Here is a 23,266-nt window from a genome sequence, read left to right as displayed (position 1 = left end):
CTCGCCCAGGCGAGCGCGGTGCGCGCCCCCAGTTCCAGCCCGTACGGGCGGTAAGGGAGAGGCAGGGGCCGGCCCGCGGCCCCGCGCCCTGCTCACCTCGTTCCCCTCACCCGTGTCCCCAAAACCGGCACTTCGGAGGGGTGTGCGCGCCCTCCCTGCTGGCGTGTGCCGTTTGCTAAACGGACGTAATGGCTTTTAACGTAGGCTGAGAAGAAAAGGTGTCTTTTACATGTTGTGTACGTAGTAAAAAGCAAAATACTAGGAAAAGGTGAATCATTTGTCCGTGCAAACTAAGAGCCTGACAGTGCAGTAAACAGCCCAGAAGAGTAAATGCTTTAAAATAAATGCCCCAAATAAATATCTTGTTTGATTAAATGAAACTGGAATCATACCCTAGGAAACCTGGGGAAGTAGCAGCCTCTTGCCGAGAGGTGAAGTCCCCCCGTGAACGTGCCCTGTGGTGGTCGGTACCTCCCAGGCGCTGCCTCCCTACGGGCGAGGCCGGGCGGTTTCTGGCCGAGCGGCCCGGCGAAGCGCCTGCTCCCTCCCGCGCGGGCCCGGCGCCGGCGCCCCCGGGGGCGAGGGGGGAGCCGCTGCGGCCGGCGCCTCTCCGCCCCGCTGCCGTTAGCTACTCCCCGACGGGAGGGGCACCACCAGCCGGCCGGTTAGCTCAGTTGGTTAGAGCGTGGTGCTAATAACGCCAAGGTCGCGGGTTCGATCCCCGTACGGGCCAGTTGCCTTTTCTTTTTTTCACGCTCTTCAGCCTCTGCCAGCGACTGCTTTCCCCGCCGCCGCACCCGCTGGGACACGCGTGGTACCCCCGCACACGGACACCGCCGCGGGGGCTCACCCAGCGCGGCTGCGGCACTGACCGCGCTCCTGCAGCGGGTGGAGACCGGGCCGACCCCGGCAGAGCGCGGATTCCCACTCCCGCGAGGGCGGCTGCCACGCCGGGCGGTCCACAGCGCGCCCGGGTTTCCTTCCGCGCGTGTTCGCCTTCACGCGTGGCACACGCTCACTTGCCGCCTGCTCGTCCGCCTTACTCCCCGCGGGCGGGCGAAACCCCAGCGAGCAAGAACGAGGGGCGAGGGCGCACCTTGCCCGCATCACCCGTGGGCCCCGCCCCGGGCCCCGCTCCCCGGGCGCGAACCCGCCGCTCCCGCCGCGCCCCCCACGCTTTTTGCCCCCGCGAGGCCGCCGTCGGTGGCGGCGGCCCCGCCCCAGGGGCGCCATTGGCCCGCGTGCCGCCGGTGCCCCTGGCTTCGCCCCGCGCCTCCGGGAGCTCCCCGGGGGGGCCGATGCGGCTCCCGCCCGCTGACGCCTGCCAAGATGGCGGCTCCTGAGGAGGGGGGCGCCGAGGCGCCACCGCCCCCCCCCTCCTCCCGCTGAAGACGAGCCCCCCGGAGGGGTGGCCGCCGCCTGCGGGGCTCTCCTCGGCGTGGCGGCGGGCAGGGCCGCCCGGCCGGCGGCGGAGGGCGGGGGCGCGGTGGGGCCGGCCGGCCCGCCGCCCCCCGCGGAGGGCCCGGAGCTGCTGGCGGTGGCGGAGGAGCTGGCGCAGAGCTTGGCCGCCCTGGAGGCCGGCGCGGCGGCGGCCGGCACCGTCCTCTACCTGCAGGCGGACGGGAGCCTGGTGGAGGGCGCGGGGCTGAGCGCCGAGGAGCAGCGGCGGCTGCTGGAGCAGCTGCTGGCCGCCGCCGACGGCCCGGGGCCCGGCCCGGCGGAGCCGCCGCCCGCCCCGCCGCCTCGGCGCGCCGCCACGCCGCTGGCCCCCGCGGAGCTCCAGCGGGTCATCGAGCAAGTCAGCAAGGCCCAGGAGCAGCAGAAGCCGGCGGCGGCCGCCCCGCCGGAGCCCTGCCCGGGGCCGCCGCCCTGCCGCGGCAGGGGCTGCCCGCCGGCCCGGGACGCCGGCCCGCTGCCGCCGCCGGCCTGCGGGGCCGCCCCGCCGCTGGCCAGCATCATGCAGAACGCCGCCCAGCAGCTGCAGAGCGTGGCCCAGCAGGTCGCCCTGCAGCAGGGCAAGGCCATGGCGGCCGCCCGGCTCCTCCCGCAGAAGGTAACCGAGGCGGGGGCTGGGGAGGGAGGGAGGGAGGGAGCCTGCGGCGCCCGTCTGGTGATGAAATCCACCGCCCAGGGCAGGTCTCGGGGCGGGGGTTAATGTTTTTTTGTAACTTTTTTATTTTCGCCTTGCTCGTCAGTCGCACCTGGCCTTGGGTGGCGACTCGAGTCTCGCAGCTGAAAGACACAACTTTCAGCGTGGTTTACGGATGAATGCAGACAGGAGCTGCTGTGGCCAGGATTTCAGTCCGGCTACACGTGCAGCTAAAACAGCTTAGAAGCGCTGTTTCATAGCGGTTAAGTGGTGATGCCCAGCTAGATAACGCGTGCCCTCCTTACAGAGGGTGACAGTACCTGGGCCTTCAGCCCGCGTTTTGGGGCGCAGGGGTTGTCAAGTGATGGGTTCGAGCTGAGGCAGGGATTTGGATGAGGGGGAGAGACTATGAGGGAAATCAACAGTAACACAGACCTCCTCTTAATCGTCGTCACAAAGTTTTTTTTCAACGGAGCACTTATTACAATATGTCCTGGATCTGGTGTTTGGCCTGTGTCATTTAGCAGACTGTAGTTCTCCTGCGCTTGGTTTGCTGAAGGTTATGAATCTGCCTAGGTGATGGCATTGACTCTGCTGTTCCAGAACAGGCCTGCTATCAGGAAGCAAAGCTGTGACATGGCCTAAGAGCAAACTTTGCAGGCGTTAGTTGAGCAGCGGTCACATCAGTAAATGTGCAGGGAAGCCGGTAGCTTGAAGGAAAGGGAATCTGTGCTTTGATGTTAAATCTCTGCTCTGATGCGTTAAAACTGATGATGTGCATTGGTTTCTTCGTGCTTTGTTTTAAGGGCATGTGTGCATCATCTTGACAAGTATTGTCTTTATTTATAAAGACTGTATTTGTGTAATCTCAACTCTTCCTTTTTTCCACAAAAGCAGCTGGAAGCCATTTGTGTCCAAGTTCAGCCAGGACAGATGAAGGAAACTGAAAGGCCAGTGCCATCATTGGCACCAATCCAATCCAAAACTATAACGCTGAGTCAGTCGGTTGGTAGAAATTCTAGCATACCAGGACTTGGCATTATTAATCCCCAGATAATTAGGATACAGCCTGTTACAGGAACTGAGCAGCAGCAGCAGCTATTCCTGCATAGTTCTTCCGAGTCTCCAATTCAGTTGCTTATGCAGAGACCTTTACCATCTCATGGATCAGTGTCTGGGAACGAGATTCCCACATCTAAGATGCTAAACGGACAGAAAGCTACACGTGCCACAGTATCGGCTTCAAGGTCTCCAAATATTACCATGGTTGCAGCCAGTTCAGCAAATACTCTGATGCCATGCCTTGAAAAAAACCAAAAAGATGACAAGTTAAAAAAATCCTTGAAAGTGAAAACTCGTTCTGGACGGATTTCACGCCCCCCCAAATACAAAGCTAAAGATTATAAATTTATTAAAATGGAGGATTTGGCTGATGGTCATCAGTCCGATTCTGATGACTATTCTGAGCTGAGTATAGAAGATGATGAAGAAGGAAAGGTGAAGGGAAAGGATGCATTATTCAGTTCTTCAAATTATAATCTGAAACCCAAAATGTTTAAATGTCAGACTTGTGAAAAGTCCTATATAGGAAAAGGAGGATTAGCAAGACATTATAAACTTAACCCTGGCCATGGACAGCTGGAGTCTTCACCTCAAAAAATACCTTTAAATAAGCCTAATGGAAGCGTATTTGTGGACAACGCCTGTGGAATAAGAGAGGAACCGATGAGTCCAGGACACTTGGATTCAGTTGCTGTCACTTTAAATAATGAAAATGCACTAGCTGCCAACCTGGAAGAAACTGTTGATTCAAAGGCTGGAGAACAGGTAAAGTGTTTTACTTAGAAAAGCTGTCAGTTCTCTAGAAAGTAGAATGGCAGTCTTGTAGCTGCGTACTGTACTCATTCGTCCGAGTTCCTGTCGAGAACAGTATAAGTATTTTTGAAAAGACTGAAGGTAGGGATTTAAACGCATGTCAGTTCAGTAGGGTGCATCATTAGTAAAATGCAGAAGTCTTGTACTGCTCAGAAGTATCCATTCATTACTAAATTAAACAAATTTCCCATTGAAGTGCTTTAAAAATCAAATTATTGTCTCTTGCAATGTTGCAGGAATAGGATTCTTGCACAGGCACATAAAACAAATGTTCACTGAGTGTTCATTTGTTATTGGTTTTCTGACATACAGTTTTTGGCTTGAAAAAACCTTGTCTGCATAAATAGCATTCTTCTCTGCATTTGGATAAGAATACTGTGTTGTTCAGTAACAGCCTTTCGCATGATAGACAGCAAGACATCATCCGCTCTATCAATTTCTGTTGCTGAAATAGAGATTTTGCTGTGCTGGCACTTATTTGGAATCCAACAGTGGACTGCAGCTTTTCCTAGAGCAGGTTTTGAAAGTGTGGCTTAGCTACCCCTGCAACCCAAACACTTTGGTGAAACTCGATTCTTTGGTTTGGAAGCTACTTTAGCTGCAAATTTTTTTTTGTGAGGTTTTAAGCTGGTCACTTCAAAGTAAAGTTTCTCTTTTAATATTAAAATGATTCTAACATCTTGCAGCAAGAGCCGATACAGCTGCTGTCTAGGAAAAAATACTCTTTTAGATGTAGCAGTGTCACATTTATTACTTTGATTTGTAAATGTGAAGTTGTTCTCAGAAACATGAAAATTTACAGCTTAAATTGCCAATGCAGCAAACAAACCTCCCCCATCCTCTACGCTCTACACTGTTCTATCATCTTTGGAAAAAGAGAATTGCAGACTCCTGAAGTCTGCTCTCTGTATTATTATAGAGTTGTTACTTTCCTGTGCAGCCCTTATTTTACCCAGGATGATGGGAATGTAGAAAAATTTCAGTCAGTCTCATACATACTACTACTACTGACTGCTAGATTGCTATTGTACCTGCTACTTTTAACTAGCAAATACAGATTCTACAAATTTGCACTTTAACTCATCGATTTGTTATAGTTTTTGGCCAGGTAAATACTTTCTAGAAATAATAGTAGGATTATTAAAACTGGTACGTTGGTACAGACAGGAAGGCAGCCAAGATCCCCATGCTCAACCTAGTCTTATGTCATATTTAGAACTAATTTAGTAATTTAATCCCTGGATAGAACTGATATAAATTTGCCCTTTTTAGAGCTTTCCTAATCACTAGAATAGTAGGGAGCTACTGAACGTTGAGATGAAAATGTACTGATAATGAAAAGAAGCCTGATGGACCTCAGTACTATTGTAAACTCCTCTCTTAAAAAATACTGGGACATTCTTAGAAATCCTAGCTTGGAAGGGAAGATGAGACATGTTCGGTAAGAAATCACTGCTTTGATCAGTAAAAAACTTTGCACTGGAACCACAATGATAACAACAGAAAATGTACTCGAGTTTGCCATGTGGTCTTATAACAGAAGCTACTTCTTAGCTGTGTTCTTAGGGAAGACTAGGCATTTTGAAACATGGAAACTGGGCAACGTATTTTGATTTTTAGTTACCGGGCTTGTCACTGTTCATGGCTGTTCAGAGTTTTTGACTTCCGTATAAAGTCTTCGTGCTTTGACATAGTTACAATAAAACCCAAATTTTTCTTTGGGTGTGTTTTACCGCTAATTAAGATTTATTTCTACAACCTCTTTATTTGAAGATGACATATTTCACTTCAAAAATATTAAACATTTAACTGACAGCTCTTTAATTATATTAAACAGCTCTTTAATTATATTCCCTTAATCTCTGTATTTTTTGTGACATTTTGTGGGTCAAAAATGCTAACTTTGCAAATAATGGCATATATGTGTTGCAGAAGTAGCAGTCTTACTAATGTGTTGGATTTATTACACAACTTTCTTTGCAGTTATGCTTGTATGCAGTTTTGCATTTATTTAATACGCTATTTATTGTCTGCATAGATGAAGAACTCAATTATAAAATTGTCTTCCTCAAAACACTGTTTAAAATGGTGAATAAATACTTTTCTCTTTCTTTTAATTAAGACTTTTAAGTCTGCAGAAAGCAGACACTTGTTGGCAGAACAACAAAATGAAACCAGTTCAGGACACCGGGGACCCGTAACACCAAAAGGACCTGGAAGACCCAGACGACCAAAGAGACGTGGTCGACCAAGGATGGGTGGAAGATCTAGGTGTTCTGGAAGGCTTAGCAGACCTGGTCAGTCCCCTTCAAAGTCACTTAGTAGTGTGTCAGCAGAACACAATGTATTCAGAAGAAAAGCTAGGTTAAAAGAGGTATGGTTCTCTTCTGCAATTACTTCACAAGTATTTTCCCCTTGCCCTCTTTTTTTTCTTATTTTTTTTTTGGATCACTTATTTTCAAGGCATCATTTTCAAAAAGACTGATTTTTTTTTTTTTTTTTTTTTTTTTTTAACATCCTTGTGTACTGACAAGATGAAAGCCTAAGATGTCTTCTAAGAAGAAAACATTAAGTTGTCTTTAAGGAAAAAATACTTCTAGCAGAACACTTGACAAAGGGAAAATGGGAACTGAGTCTGGAAAGGGACTTTTGATGTGTAGATATCCTCTTGCTATCCTTTTTCTGGAGAAGGAAAGTTACTAGCTGCTATTATGTATCTCCTCCAACACAGTAAAAAGAAATAAACCCAACTGAAGTTGGGCAATGTCAACAAAGAAAAAACAAACAAACAAACCACCAAGCCAAACCACAAAGCAGCTCTTGGGGGAGGACAGAATGGGGATTGAAATCCATGCAACTAACAGTATTTTTTGTTTTTCCTGTGTGCTGTGGAAGATTCTTTTTGGCTACTAAATCTACTATGTTGCTCTTCTATGAGGTGGCAACATTTGCGGGACTGAGTTTTATCTGTATATGGGTAGTAACTGTTTTGAGGTTTTCTAATTTATCTCCTCTTTTGGTATTATGTTTGCATCTATTCTCAAAGCTGCTTAAACATAGAGTGTATCTTTCAAAAAAAGTAGTGATATTTTATGTTCTGAATGTGGGATGCATAACCTCTGTAGGCTACTTTGCTCTAATAAACTCATTCTGGCTTTTGACAGCTAATACAACAATGTGATAATGAAGACTTAATGGAGCTGGCTCTCCCACGTCTTACAAAGCTTGTTACAGTATATGAATTTCTGTTGATGAAGGTGAGTTGTTTTTTTTTTTTTAATGTAAAAATGTTCAATTATTTTAGGGATACTTCCATTAGTATACATGAAAAGATTCCTTTAGGGATGTATCTGAATTTCCTATGTTAGAATTGTGCAGAATGTAGATGTTCTACACATAACTTCAGTCTTACACAGGCAAAACTCTGGTAGGTCTCTTGATTGGAAACCTTGCTTTTAGCTGCCTGGTTCAGTGGCATTTTTGAATATTCCATAATCTTTTGACTTTAATGTTTCTATCTTAAAGTGTTGAACAAAACAAACTGACAGATTTCACCTTTTTTAAAATATAGGGAGGGGGAAACAAACCCTTTTTTCCCCTCTTATTTCTAGGTTGAAAAAGGGTATCCAGCCAAAGCTTACTTCCCAGATGTGTATAGGGAATTTGAAGACTTGCATAATATGGTAAAGAAAATGGCTTATGATCACCTCAGTAATTCTGATTTGATGAGTCGCCAGCAGCCTGTTGAAATAAAAGATGCTAAGGTAATAGAGCACTCTATTTGGAACGGTGGGTTTTTTTGTTTGTTTTGTTTTATTTATTTTAGATACTTTGCATTTCTATTTTTCTCTGATAAGCTTTGTCACCCTGGTAAAGTTATTTGAAGAAAACATGTTTTTTGATGAGCAAAAATAGACATTATTGTAAAAAGTCCAACAACTAAGCAAAGAGAAAAAGAAATCCATAATAAAACCACAATTCTAGTTTATGGCAGTAGATACAACTAAAAATATAAAAAAAAATCTAGCAGTGCTGATATGTCTTGCATATCTAGGGTAGTATGAAGCTGCCTGTTACTGCAAGGTGTATTTAGCATTAACTGCTAATAAAAGTACATCTTGATGTTTGATTAGGAAGGAGGGGTCTATATTTAAAATGAGTGGCCTTGATTTAAAGGGATAAGTGGTTTCGTTGCAAAATGAGGACAAGCTGAATGCATCTATGCAGTTCACAGTTGTACTAACAAATATGAAAGGTAGTGCCTACATTAATAAAACTGCAAACTATTATTTCAGTGACTCTTCAGATTCATTGTTTATGCATCTGTATCTAGAAAGACAATGTAGGTTTGGTTTTCTGGTTGTGGGGTTTTTTTTGTTTGGTTGGTTTTTGGTTTTGTTTTTTTTCAATGTGGATCTATTTATCCTTATGGATCCTTATCAATTTATCTTCCCCTTCCTTAGAATAAAACAACTCTTTCTACATAACGCTTTTGGTTTTCCCTTCTCTGTTTCCAGCAGTGAAAAGACTATTTTGTATACTACCTCCACCGAAATTTCTAACCGGTGTGCTCATTAAGGTACATCAGCACTGAACTCGCAACCGCTGTGAGAGGGGAGCATACTGGAAAACTCAGAGTAGGGATGGTGGAGATAAGATTTTGGTTCTTATAATAATCCTGGTTTAAAAAATGAAGTCCTGTATGGACTGTTAGCAGTGGTTAATATTTGTTTCTCAGAATAAATCATGGTGTTCACTGTATGTACTCAAAAACTTTCTAGAATTACTGTGCGCTCATCTGTCTATTTTGTAATTAACGCTGATGTTTCCCTTTGGAGAAATTAAGTTGTACCAAGTAAAGGGATGCTGTTGATACTGGCAGTCCCAAAAGGGAACCTCTTTCTTGCTTCTCTTCAGTTAACGTGCCTTCTTAATACAGAATTATGCTCTTAAAAAAACCAAAAAAAACAAAAAAAAAAACCCAAACCACAAAACCACACCCAAACAAATCAAAACCCAAACCAACCAAACAGAAAAACCAACCCAGCCTGGAGAAGTTGTATAGTAGCACACCTACGTAAGGATGAAGCACAGGAATGGAATGGGGGGAGGGAAGTCCTTACCTACTAAGAGATACTCTTAAACCGGAAGACTTAAATGTATTTTTAAATAATGGAGAGCCTTGACAGTGTTCTTTATTAAACTCTGCTCTTAGTAACTGTCTCTGGATTCTATATATAGCCATTGTACTCCTAATTCTTTTGAGTATGCCTGTTAATATTCACCTTCACACGAAGGTCGTGCTCTATTAATATGGAGGCTAGTAGAAAACATGGGAGTCTAAATACTTCATTGAGCTATGATGACTGATCATTAGACCCTGTGTAGTTCTAGTTCAGTTTTAAGAAAACGAATCAGTATTTCAGCATTTAGGTATTCAGATTGGAGAGGCTAACTTTTACTTTTTTTTTTTTCCTATAACTGTTTTTAAAGGTGGCTGAATCACTAGGAATTACAGAAATACTCACTGGAGAACGAAAGACACAAGGTGTAGACTCTTGTTCACAATGTATAATTAAAATGGTTAGTGAGCAAGTGCCTGTGGACATACTGGGACAAAAACGGATAGCTGAGGTATGGTATACCTTTGTGAAAATTAAAAATGAACCTAAGACAAATTAAAACTTGTTAAAACAGATAATTATTCTTTACAAAACGTAAAGACGTACTCTCTACTGTGGTATTGTAGCAGAGCATATGAACTAGCACACTAAAGATGTACTTTGGGAAGACAGTTGGTAGCATTCAGGACAGAATCTCAAAGGCTTACAGGTAATCTCATGATACAAGGAAGAAAGAATTTTGTTGAGGCGATAGTAAGTGGGGGGCCCCACAGTGAGAAGGATCCCCAGATTCTAATAATTTGTGTTGGAGTAAATGGGCTAACCTACAGCAGGCTCAGATGTTGGAGAAGTGGTTGCTCTGCTAACTGGTGGTAGGTTGAGGTGCATGAAAACGGTTCCTTTCTTTCTAACAAGTCACTTGACCAGATTTAATCTGTTTAGAGCTGTAGCAGGGAGCAGTGCTTCCTCTTCTTGAAAGTCACATCTCTATGGTCCGTCCCCTTAACTGCTCTACTTTTTTATTTAATCCAGAGTTGTTTCTGGTGGTGGATAAATAAGACGTGCTTTTCCATTTTCTGCCCGTGGTTAAATATAAAGAGCTGATCAGTCTTTCTTCATTAACCAAACAATGCTGGGCAGGCTGTTCACAGCCCTTTACTGAAGTTGGAGAGAGAGCTTATAGCAGGTTTCATGCCATACAGCTGATCGCAAAGGCGCAGAGAGAACTTCTGATGTTGAAGCAAAGGCCGATTGTTTGAACCAAATATCAAAAGTAATTGGTGGCGTTTTGGCAAAGTGTGAGGGCTGTATTTAAATCCTTATCTTTTAGGAAGACCTCTAGTGTAAAATCCTGTTTTCAAGGAGAGTATTGGTTCACTGCCATGAAGTGCTCACAGTTAGTTTGTGATCTTTTCCAATATCGTCAGCTGTTACAGTGGCAGCCAGTTAATTATCTCTTGTATTGACAGAGCTCAGGGGAGGAACTGTTGCCATCAGCCAAAAGGACCAAGTTAGAAGACGTAATGGAGAATGTGAATAATGCTTATGCCAGTCAAGATGAAGTGAAAGAAAAGAGTGGGAATTTGTGTACACTGTTTGAAAAAGATGGTAACCTCTTCAGATTTTTCCAATTCTGTTCTGTTCGTGGAGGAGCTGAACAAATCTCTTTGTTCTTCAAGCTTCTGTGGTTTTTGTCTTAAGGTTTCATTTCTTAACTTGCTTCCCAGGTCCTTCAAAAGCAGCTGTTTAACTGGAAAGGCCTCAGTGGGGGGGGGAAGTTATGGATGATGCAGACCAGAGCAGTAGCTCAATTCTGAGTGCATGATAATCCAGTTATTGATACCACTGGAGTACTATGAGAATAGTACTGTCCTCTGCTGTGTGCTTCCTGAACGCTTCTTGTCTGCCCTATCCCTTACAGTGGAGATGGTGCATGACCTTGTGTCAGCAGCAGGAGAGCAGAGGACGAGGAAGCAGTGTGTGTGTCCTTCCTCTTTGCCCCAGCAGGCTGCAACAGCATCATCATCAGAGCTTTGTGGATCCTGGGAGAGGGGGAGAGCTGGTGCAGGCTGTCCTGTACCCCAGGGGAGACGCGGGACCTGAAGACTGGAATTGAGGCACTATTTTGCACCGCAGTCTTTGGGTGGTTGCCTTTCTTTTTATCCCTTCTTTGTCTTTATTCCCCCTGCCCCTCAGATTGGCAGGGTAACAGTGGATTAGAAAGGAAAGTGAGATGGGTCCCCACCTGTAATCTTCCAAAGCTCCACTGGTCTTTTATGCGAAATTGCTGCAGTAATTCAGAGGCATTATGATCACTGTTGTGAAAGATTCCAGGCCTTGCCCATCTCTAGTAAGATGTGTGTATCAGTACCGTCCTCTTGCTTTGTAAATATCTTTTTTTTGATGTTGCTGTAAGCCACTTTGCTTTTGCCCTTTGCACATCTTTCTGTCAATGGTTGTGGTTTTGTTTTCCTCCTTAGTTTATTTTTCTTTCTCTGAAAGGCTCTGTGCATGACCATGCTTATTTCTTGTTGTATTACGATTTTCTTCTGGGTTTTAAGTTTTTTAAATTTTTTCCCTTGTACCTGGTAGTAGGGCTTTTGCTAGCCTACAGTACCAAAAGTTAAAAGTGGTCCCTTCTGCAGTGTTAGGCCTCCTTTGTTGTGCAGTGATATCTTCCATAACAACCAAAAAAACCAACCTACTTGTTCCTTTTGATCTTCAATAATAAAAACTGACAGCTCATGCTACTGCAGCTTAGTAGTTATTGTTCAACTACCTACTGGGTTTATGACCTGGCTCTTGGTACAGGACAAATAACTGGTAAAACATGCTAAATTTCTAGTGGTTTTTTACCTTTTCTGTCACAGGACAAAAGTGCTCCTGGGGCTGTTAGCACAGCTAATTAGACACGTAGTAACTTGATGACATGCCTGAGTCCAGGATGAGCTTGATTATCAACAGAAATTTTATCAAGTTTAAATGCTTCTGTCATTTACTAACAGTAATGGAGATGAGCAGCTGACAACTTTGTGCCTGGTATATTCTTTATCTTTTAATGTTACTGGCTGTATGCCAGATGGAAAAAATTGAGTTTGACTTTTAGCCCAGGTTGTTTTCAGGATTAACAGAAAAATGCTGCTTCTAATGTAAGGTCCTTTGGTATGGAAATATTCTATAATATTTCACTATCCAAAAATTCCTTAAGTATTTTTATACTGGCTTTCTCATTGGCAAGTGCTGTGAAACTCTTGTAAGGTGCTTCATGTTTGCTAATTTGGGGGAAGAAAGCAGGGAAGTAGTCTAGCTTTTCCTCCAAAATCATTGCTGAAAAATAATTTTTTGGACATGCAATATTTGATTGCCCACCAAAATGATATTTCTTTCATCTTTTCAGGTTTTAATCCATTAAATGGAGAAATCCTGCTTGCAGAAGATAGGCATATCACTTGCTGCACAACTGGAAGTACATTACCAACAGCAGAGGAACATAATTCACTTGCTGATTCAGGAGTTAGAATTGATGCTGAAAATTCAGGTACCTTCTCCCAGACTGTGAAAATGAGGGTAGAGTATTCTCATCCAGTGAACGTACAGGGACCAGATATGGCAGGTGATGCATCTCTGCTACATGCTGAAGTTGTATTGCCTGTTGAAGCCGATGGCTCACCTGAATTAGTTCAAGCGCACTTTGTGAGTGGGAATACAGCAGGTGGACTGTCAGCTCCTGAACTCTGCAACTCTGTGTCGGAGGATGCAGTGGGCAGTCAGAGCACTAACTTACCAACGAGAGAAGAAAATGGTCACAATCAAAAATATCAGAAACTGCAAGAAGAAAACCATAATTTTGCAATTAAAGAACATTCTGAACAACTTCATAATGCTGATGTGACCGATGAGATGCAAGAACTTGAAAAAGTTTTCGCAACAAACATTGTGCCAATAAACTACCCACCCAGTGCTCAGACTGAGTCGCACCAGAACCCTGCCCAGGAAGCCTCCCTGTCTGCTCACGTGAACCATGAAAACTCTTTTAAAAACGTGAACGAATTTTCGTGTGGGACAGAGGAACAACATGAGCTGGAGAATACAGTTACTGTAGATGAAACTGTAGCCTTTGAGATTACTGATGAGAGCCATGATTTTTTGTCTCAGGGACATGAACAGATTTTTATTCAGACTTCAGATGGGCTTATCCTGTCTCATCCGGATACTGCTGTTTTGTCTCAGGCAGAAGGTATCGTTATTGTCACCGATTCCAATGGTACTACAATGCACATTCGCACACCCGAGGGGATACCTTTGGAAACCGTGGAAGCACTACTGGCAATGGAAGCAGATGGCCAAAGTGAAGATATTTTGCTCTCGCAAAGTGAATTGGAGCCATAAATTAGAAAACTGTATATGCTTTCTTCTGGAAAAGACTGACTCTATAAAATGTATATTTTTCTAATGTGAATACTGAAATAATTGAAATTTAACTTATTTGTAAACTGTTTCTATGCCCTGTACTTTTTATAACTTATGTTTATATAAATCTAGCAGCATTGCAACCAAAAAGTCTAGAATTAACATCGTTCTATTTGCTTTATATGTTGGGGGTGGGTGGAAGGTGGAAATCTGTCAACCCTGAAACTGTTGCACTATTCCCTTTTGTTACATAATTCCTTTTCTCTCTAGCCATCTAAAACTGCAGTAAATTGTACTGCTGTTGAGCAGTGATGTGCTGTGTACTGGCAAGCTGTATATGGGTAAAATAAAAACTATATTAAAAATGTGTGGTTTTGGTGCCATTGAGATTACAAAACGCTTTGTTATTGCACTTTCTTAAAGCTAGCTTGAATATTCATTAGCATCTAGACTTGACGCACATAAATTTGCCTGGAAAAATGGGCAGTTTTAAATATAATCTGCATTTGAGCATTCCGGGAACAATGTGACAGCCTAGCTGATCCTTACTTAAATAAGCATCCACTGAGTTAGAGACAAAAATAGCCTCAAACAAGATCTGATTTGTACTGAACTGTTGGAAATGGCTTTAAGTATGCTTGTCTAATGTTCAGCCACACCTTTAAAAACTGTTGTTACTTAGACAGAAATGGGAGGGTGCATAAGTAGTGATCTGATTTTCCTTAATGAGATACCAAATTCTTTTTACTTTAGTCTGGGATGGTCTGTTTTCTAGACTTGTACTATACTTTTTTTTTCTTTCAGATGATGCATCCTTTATCAGTTTTAAGCCTTGACCTTCCTAGTAACTCCACACTGCCCTGTACTATTTAATCATAATAAAAAGATATCCCTGTTTCTCTATGCAGACAGAAAACTTACCAAATTACTTATCTACTGCTATCTTGTATTTTTGTCATACTTTCAGTATGTTGTTTGGATGATAATATTTTTGTGGAAACCTCCTAGCAGCTTCTTGTCCAAGGCACTGTCTGTTCATTCAGGAAGCTTAGAAGGTGAAAAAGAACAGCTTTAAATGACCAGTATCTTTATTTCATTCGTGAGCTATTGTACACATTACTGAAAGCTTGTAACATACATACCTTTTAAAATGTGTGTGTCGCCTCATCGCTAAATACATGAGACTACTGAGATAACTGGACAAATCAGCTGAAAGGACCTGTAATACGCAGGAGAACTGTTCTTAAATCAAGTATGAACATTGATTTTTCATGGTCTTGTTACTGAGGAAAAACTTACACTAAAATTGAATCTAAACAAGAGACAGGACAATTTAGAGATTAAACAATCTGCTCTACTATCTCTCTTTAACAACATAGTTGGTTTTGGTTTTGCTTGTTTGTTTTTTGCTGGGTTTTTTTCTTGGTTGCCTAAGTAGAAGATTAATTTGATTAGCCAAAACACTGCATTTTACGTGTGGATGTGAAAGCTGTCATAATATGTTAGTGAGTCTGGTGGTTGGGTTTATGGTGTAGTTTTTGTTTTGTTGTTGGTTTTTTTCTCCTCTTTTTAGGAGGTGGTAATGGTCAGAGGATACAGGCCTACCTTATAAATGAAGATACCATACAAAGCAAGGTTCTGCTGGTCTTTCAAAGTCTTTGATTGCAGTGAGCAATTCTTTATTACACTCTTTTGTACCGACTGTCTAATAGCTACAACTGAGGGCTTCAAATATAACAATCAACTGCTTAGAGCTATAATGGCAAAATATCTCTGCAATGATTTTGTAGTAATCTTCCAATGAGCAAGGGGGTCTGTGAATATGAAGACTCCTTCCTGAAGAGCTTATTTCCTCTAAGAAACAAGAACAAACTACACTTTCCACCCGTGCAGAAAATGAAAATTTGCTTCAATTCTGCCTTCCCTATTGATTTGCACATGCTGGGAAATACAATACACCTACTCTCATCTTAAAAGAACAATTCTATAAGTGAGCCAGCCTTTTCTCCTTGGAAAATATTTTTTCAAGTATGAAGGTGTTTCCATAGTGACAAGGGTCTGGCCCTACTCAGATAAATTAAGGTGGCTGTTAAACTAGGTGAAATGCTTGCACAGGAAAATAATAAAACCCAACAACGATATTCATAACTGATTATATTCTCCTTGAGCTACAGCAGAATTTCTCTTTAGATGCTAGAAATGTGGGGTAAGAATAGAACGCTATTAAGCTGTCAGAAACAACCTCGCTGTTGAACAGAGCAACATGTTGAGAAAACTTTTCCAATTCATGTCTGTCTGTTCCGTTCTTGCAGGAAACTCGTGTTTCCTTTACCAAGCTTAAGGGGTTTCAGCTTGGAACTAGTTAGGTAAGTGACCCTACTTTTCCTACCAGAAATCTGTTCCAAATCTCTCACTGTTTTAATTAGATTTTTCTAATGTCAAACCACAGCCATTATGGTCATTTCATAGCAGTGTGCATTTTGTGTTACTGTCTTTTAGTTCAAATAGTTGTTTCAAGGAGAATCAAGGGTAAACATCTGCCAGGGCACAACAATGAGTCAACAGCACTTACTTACAAACACCACATAATTGTGTGAAATAGGAGATCTAAGTCAACAGTTTATATAGGAGCAGGTCATACAGGCAATCAGTAAGCAGGAGGAATTTAGATTATTAATCGTAATGAAGTAAGCAGAAGGCCTAAATTCACTACACATTAGAGATTTAACTAAAAATTTGATGACACAGCTGCATAGTTTCCACGTTGTGATACTCTTTTCTGAAAAGTGATAATTTGCCATAGCAGCTAACAGTTATTAAAAGCTGGGTAAGTGTAGCAGCTTCTCTATGCTACCCACATCTGACGTAACAGTACGCTACAGTGACCATTACGTCTTTAGGAATGAAAGCAAAATAAGGGTATTGAATTCCACTTCAACACTCAGCTTTTGCATTAATTGTTTCTCCTGAACACACTCTCTACTCAATTTTTCCAAGAAAGCAGCATGAAAAAGAAAAGCAAGAAGTTGAGCCACCGATTCTTGTCATGTAAACTGCTAACCAAAAATACAGAGAGGGCACGCTTTTAAACCAAAACCATTTGACATCAGAAACAGTAATTCAAGGAAAAACTCACTGAGCCCTATGACAGGAAGCAAACAATATGGAATAAGGACATGACTGAAGCAGGTCTTGTTTTTATTCAATAGATGCTTTCATGAAACATCTCTAAAAGAAAAAAGTTACAATGAATTAAAAGAGACAAGACCTTTTCATATAATGACTGTGGAATGGCGAGTTGTACTAAACCTTCCCAGTGCGCTAGTTCAGGCTTGGATCACTCTTCAAGGGTTATGTACCTAATCACACTATAGTCAAAACCAAACCAGAATCTACACTAGTGTCTGCAACAGCATTTCAGAACCACATACCAAACTATGTGGATCCTTTTGGATCCACTTTTGGATCCTGCCTTTTGGGCTTTCCTTTCCTTTTCCCCATTTATAAAGCAAGTACAAAATCACTAGCCCTGGTAAGTCATGAAAAAAAAAAAAACAAAACAAAAACAAAAAAACACCACGAAAGATCAAGAAGTGCAGAATTTCTGTGGTGGCAGGGACGATGCAGGTATTTTAGACTGTCGAGACTTGGAAAGTAGTTAAATTCTTCTCTGTAGGTGTCTATGTGCATTGAATCCCCCCAGACTACCAAGTAGTGCTTACCTCTTTCTGATTACAGGGGACTTGGCCTCCTACCTGTAGCCTCTCTATTGCACTTAAAATAGATAAAGCAACCAAAACCAGATTGTCCCATGAAGAAAAAGGAATGTCAGCTGAGACAAAATAATAAATGCAAATAGAGAAAAATATTTTTAATAAGTTTTACAAAAACTCAACTTACTTGGTAAGCCTTGCCATTTGCCATTTCAGTTTCATGTACGCATCACTAGAAGCGAGCCAGGTAACACTTGAAATTCTAGCACTGTCTATGTCCTGTTTCCAGCAGCATGGCTTCAAGCAGTAGTTTGCTGCTGTTCTCAATGTAAGGCTGGTATAACCATGATGATAAATAGACCATCATCAGATCCTGGTCAGCAGAATGAGCAATTTCTTGTACAATTGTTTGCTTGAGTTGTAGTTCCTTCTTGTACATTTCAGAGAGCTTCAGAGAAACCTCATCTGAAATGGATTGAAAAACCAAGCACATTGACCAGGACATTTCAGCAATTCTCTAAAAGTTAAATTATACTTGTAATATGTTGATCATTAAAAAAAAAACCAATACAAAACTACTTTACATAAGCTATTCCCCATATGTAGATATCTTCTTTTTTTACAGCATTAATAATGTTTGTACACTAGAATATAAAACGCTAAACAATTTCCTCAGCTTCTGGATATATTTTATACACTTGTGATTTTGACATGAATCCCCTTTTAATTCTAGAATAAGCAGCGGTATTGATTCTCAGGACCCACTGTAAAATTAGCAATTATAGCTATGCTTTCAAATTACTGAAATTTGATTTTAAAATTTGGTAATGCTATCTTGAAATACAAGCTTCACATTTTAGAGTCACTGTTGATTTTAGGTAATCTAAAGGATGTCCTCGCATACTGTCAGGCACTTTAGCAATGCATGATCACCAATAAGTGATACCAATAGTGAAAAGTAATGGTAAAACAAAACAGACCAAAACTGAAGTGTTCAATGTAAAAACTAATATTGTTACTAGTTATGTTAGTAATACTGGTAGGGGGGTTAAAATATATTTATGTAATAATCTTTAATGGTTTGACTTTCTAAAAAATAACCACACAAATTATTTTTAAAGAGAGTCTGATCTTGCGTTTCTAACTTAGCCTGAACTATCGCTGCCTTCAGAAGGATTTAGTCTTTTATGGAGTAGAGAGCATCACTAAATGATTCAGTCACAATGAGCGTTTTGACAGCAGTTGTGTTTCTTTGCCATTTCTTTTAAGCGGCCAGAAACTAATACATAAAATCCCCGCTAACTTGTGGTAGCGAAGTAAGAAGTAGGGCTTCACAAAGGTATGACTTTCACTTTATAAAGAAGGCAGTTGGTTTGCATGCAATCAGGCTTCTCTTGAATTCACACAGTTTTAAAACTGTGATAATAGGAGTTGGGAGGCAGTACCTTTTGCCATCAAGTGAATGCTAAAAGGATTGATACTAACAGTAGATGGTAACTGAACATTTCTTTACTTGTCTTGACTGACATTGAGATCAGAGGAATTTTTCTTTGGCTGCCTGAGAATTAACTGAGGTATAGCTTGTTCTTTGCATTCAAGGATTTCATTTCAGTGTCAAGTAACAAGTCAAGTCAGTTAAGCCTACGGTTTAACACTACCAAGTTGCAAATATGTTTTTCTCTGCAAAGCATTTGGCTGTTGCAGCTTGGGCACTGTAAGCTGCTGACAAGCTTAGTTTTATGCTGTAATTGTTGCATGTCAGACAACGCTTGGCAATTCATACAAGCAGTCATCAGCAGTAACCCTAAGCAAAGTGGTGCATTCATGTGTTTATTGATTAGTCAATTATAAAGGAGACGGATACACTCTCTTTCTCTCTAAGGCAAGACATCCAGATAAAAGGGTTTATTTTCCAGTCCTAAATTAGATGACATCAATGACACAATACAATTAGCTAAAATAATCAATATTTTACTTACAGAAGTACGGTGTGGGCCATGTATGAAAGAAGGGTGCTGTGCAATTCCCAGCTCCATGGTGGAATGTTTCCAAGTCACAGATTGCTTTAGCAGTCGAAGTAAGCTTTTCCATTTTCAGTTGTATTTTTGTCTGAAAATGATGAACATGTAACATTAATGAACATCTCAGGAACATTAGGCTACTATAATCTTAAACATTTTTTTAAAACACACTGTTTCTGAAGACTATTTAGTCTTAACATTTCTAACTCACTTTTTTTAACTCCAGACAGGAATCAAAGCTGGAATTTATATACAGATTTAATATGAGATACCCTAAAATTCTGAACACTGCAGGTATGAGTTACTGACTCTAATTTTGCATAATTCTTTTGCTTCTCCCATGTAGAAATATATTAAAGCATGCTCTCATTTTTTCACCTCTCTCTGGATTTTTCCTATAGCAATTTAGTACTGGGGAAAAACATCAGACTCTCTATGAAAAAGTGTGGCACAAGCCCTATAAACACATGCTTCCTTACATTACCATGTCAAGATGACTTAAATTTGATTGCAAAAGATTAGCAGCATGTGAGAAAAGAAGCTCAAGCTATGACTGACAATATATCTAGGCTGATTTAACAGCTTGCTTCGAAAACCAGGTCATTCCATCCACTTCTTTCATGTTCACCTGACTTTGTGCATTACTGATGGGAACTAATATTTACAAGAAAATGGAGCTTGCAGGCAGTATTTTTAAGTCAAGAAGCTAAAATACAGATATTTCTATAAACTCGTAAGCTGGTACAGACTCATAAGGAATGAAAAATAAAATATGTCTGTAGTAGCTATGTTTGGTATCCAACCTAACAGTGGCTGCTTAGACTCCTATTACTCAGGAGTAATAAAAAATTGCATCAACCCACTTGGTAGTCTGAATACAAAACTACCTCAAGGAAAAAAGAAGAAAAAAAAAAAAAGCAAAATATTGTTACTTTTTCCCACAGAACAAAATTTGAGGAAAATCTAGCTGCTTTCCTGCTTACTCTAAATACTGGACTCGTATCCTGTCTATATAACAAAATAGATCTATCATCTTTTTAATGGGCCTCCACTATGGCAGAAGGCTGTAGAAGTTATTTTTAGTAAGAATTTTAAATTACAGTATCAGGCAAAAAAAATTTAATTTTGTTTCCTGTCAAAGTGACAGGTGACATTAATTCCTAGCAATATATCCAGAAAAAAGGTGGGTTACATAATAATTATCTTACACTACTCTCTAGAGAAGGAGTTCTGCACAGAAAATGCAGGTAGGCAAACTAAAACTATAACTGCATTATGTCTGATCAAAGATAGCTGCAAGGATATGATGGCAGGTAAAGCCCTGCTTTATCTTTTGTTGTTTGTTTTGTTCTAAACAGAGGGAATATTCAGGATGAGAAAACAGAAAACAGGTGTGGTTTTAGAATGCACTTTTTGTACAACTCATTTTCAGAAGATTGCTGTATAAAGACAGGAGTAGAATTATAAGCAGAAGGCAGATGTAAAACCAACTTTCAAATTTACCAATCAAGCAAATAAATGGTGCACACTGGATTTATAATCATTCAGGTTTGAAGCCAAAGAACTATGAACAAAAATCCCAATTTCCTGTTTACAACAAATACTTGAGGACATTTCCTTATGTCATACTTGAACACACTTGGAATTGATTCGTATCGACTAAGATTGAAAAATGAGCATTACTATATGCTTTAAGGTCTCAAGTAATTCTGCACAGCAATTGTCCAGTTCTTCATTGTATTTTGGAGTTGGCTTTTCAGATTCTGTGGCACTGTTATCACATGCTATCTCCAGTTTGTTGTCTTGAAATCTAAAATAGAAATAAAAGGCAGAGTAAACAACTGCATATAGGTTTACTCGAGTTGTGCAGATTTAAAATCCATGTGGTCTGATTCTACAAAATGTCTCTCTCACAGGCTGTTCATGAGAATTCCCACATAAAAATAGTAAGAGACATAGCTAGCCATGTGAGCAACCGGGGCTGGTGCCATGATCTTCAGAGGAACATAGAATTACTTTACCTTAGAGCATGTGCTTGAAAAAACAGTTGCAGGTGTTAAGATAACACCTCTTCCCATTTCACCTTGCCCTTGTGTTGAAGGCTATTCTCTCATAATGGGCAAGGTATGCTGAGGCTTCAGCTGCTCCAGCTGACAATCTAGTGCCCCATCACAAACTCACCTTCATGCACAATTTAAGCTAAGACATTTAACTGTGAGACCAGAGCAGCTAATGTGCAGACACCTATCCTGTCTTGCTGACTTTCCCACAGGAGCTGTAAACTTAAGACAAGGGAGAGGGAGTTGCTAGAGAGTGAAAGCAACATCTGACACCATTACAGCAAAATATTCCTGAGCTTGTAGCTGTCAGAACCCTGTCAGACAAACCCTGTTCAGCTGTCAGGACTCTGTCAAAGTTTCTTCTCAAAACCCTGTTAGTTATAGGTTTTTCTTTACAGCAAGAAAACAACAGCTCTACCAAAGTGGGTTTTGTTGGGTTTTTTTTTAATCATCACTGTTGTAACTTTTTTGTCTATATAAATCACTGATTCTTTCTTAAAATGTGCTGAAATTTGACTTTAGTGAAATTTGGTAATACTGGCCTCACTATAAACATGCAAGAGATTACGGGAACTCACATAGGCTGAGATCTATAGGATTAGATTCTAACTTTGTATATTATATAAGTATTTTAAATATCCGCTATGCTTAACTATGTATAACAAACATTTTCCATTTCTTGCAAATGTCATTACTTTATGAGATTATTTTAATCTTTGAGACATTATTTGAATGTAAATAGTTTATGTAACCAAAAAGTGCAATTGCCGAGTTTGATCTAAGAGCTAGCTTATCCACTCTGATATGTTCTTTCCCTCATCTCCAAAAAGAATTTTCTCATGAAGAAAACAGGTTAATTTCCCAATAAAGGCAATCTTTATGCTCTTTACTTGTATGTGTTATTAGCATACTTACTGCTCACTGATCTTCATGTTGACTATTTTGTTTGCTGTAGTAAATCCATTATCATTCAGTCTCTCCCATTTCATCATTAAATTATGCCAGTCTGCTGCATTGTCTTTAATTTTTCTTGCACTGACAGATAAAACAGGTCTTCTTGGAGTACCATCAGCAGGACTTTTTGCTATATGAGAAAATAAAGAAATTCAAGCCATTTAAAGTATACAGAAACAAATCAGTCTACTGTCCCACAGCTGTTTGTGTGAATGATTTCCTTGCTTTACTGCTGAATATTGATTAAAGTAAAACGGAATTTACATTAACTCTCTTCAGTCATGAAATCTAATTCCTCATCATCAACCGTGTTACAATTTACAGGAAAATCATGTTATTAAAAAAATGGAAGCATGTTCTGAGATGCGATATTGCAACACAGACAGTAGTGGCTTTGCAGTACCGACCAATCTAGCAGTCTTCTGTCAATGGATGACAGTCAAATGCTAACGCAGCGTTATGACGGTAAGAAATCTTGGCAACGATTCCTGTATGCATGCAGTGCTCATGCCATGAGCGTCTGAATTAATTCACGTCTACACGCTGAGCTTGAAGCGTTTGGGAGAAAGCTGGGTCCCACTGAAGACCGTGGGTGCTTCACCACGGAGCGCAAAGCCCACGTTTCGCCGTGTGCCCTTGGAGGACCACACAGCAGCGGGAACCTGGGACACATCGCCCTGCTTACCCGCCAGCATCGCCCCAGGGGAGGGCTGCGAGCGGCCGCTCCGGCCCGGCGCCGGCAGCCCCGCCTTCACGCCTCAGCTGCCGCCCCAGGAAGCAAGGGGGCCGCAAGCCCGGCTGGAAGCCAGGTAACAACACCCGCCGCGCTGCCCGCACGTTTGCTGCTCTTCGCTGTTATTCTGGCTGCTCCCCACTGCCCCGGGGCCTGGCCGGTGCCGCCGCTCGGCGGGGCGAGGGGAGCAGCCCCCGCGGCCGCCCGCCCTCCCGTCAGCGCTCCCTCACTCACCCGCCATGGCGGCGCCCCGCGGAAGTGCGCTCACGTCCGGCCCCGCCCAGGCCC

The 23,266-nt window shown here is 41.7% G+C and overlaps 2 protein-coding genes across 7 annotated transcripts; one reads left to right on the top strand and one right to left on the bottom strand.

Annotated features, from left to right (window-relative positions):
* Positions 1-1,329: 1,329 nt before the first annotated feature.
* Positions 1,330-13,819, top strand: ZNF839 (zinc finger protein 839; the record flags this gene model as incomplete). Its single annotated transcript, XM_082317189.1, is given in 9 exon segments — positions 1,330-1,383; positions 1,385-2,053; positions 2,984-3,916; positions 6,087-6,338; positions 7,129-7,221; positions 7,576-7,728; positions 9,458-9,598; positions 10,557-10,695; positions 12,485-13,819. Coding segments are annotated over 9 exon segments (3,426 nt in total). The 3' UTR covers positions 13,477-13,819.
* CINP (cyclin dependent kinase 2 interacting protein) lies at positions 3,303-23,262 on the bottom strand. Of its 6 annotated transcripts, none has more exons than XM_082317195.1 (8): positions 23,213-23,262; positions 22,207-22,375; positions 20,915-21,041; positions 19,190-19,319; positions 17,398-17,675; positions 14,640-14,716; positions 14,419-14,544; positions 12,846-12,866 (listed from the first exon to the last, which is right to left on the bottom strand). In XM_082317195.1, the coding sequence occupies exons 1-5, from the start codon at positions 23,217-23,219 to the stop codon at positions 17,473-17,475; spliced, it is 636 nt and encodes a 211-aa protein (XP_082173321.1). In that variant the 5' UTR covers positions 23,220-23,262; the 3' UTR covers positions 12,846-12,866; positions 14,419-14,544; positions 14,640-14,716; positions 17,398-17,472. The 6 variants fall into 6 exon arrangements, with proteins under 6 accessions (XP_082173318.1, XP_082173320.1, XP_082173321.1 ...); XM_082317191.1 differs by lacking the exon at positions 23,213-23,262 and adding an exon at positions 22,931-23,203; XM_082317196.1 differs by lacking the exon at positions 23,213-23,262 and adding an exon at positions 22,653-22,702.
* Between the last annotated feature and the right edge of the window lie 4 nt (positions 23,263-23,266).

This window comes from Platalea leucorodia (genome assembly GCF_965183815.1).
Source record: "Platalea leucorodia genome assembly, chromosome: 7".
Classification (NCBI taxonomy): domain Eukaryota; kingdom Metazoa; phylum Chordata; class Aves; order Pelecaniformes; family Threskiornithidae; genus Platalea; species Platalea leucorodia.
This window is presented reverse-complemented; position numbering and strand designations above follow the sequence as displayed.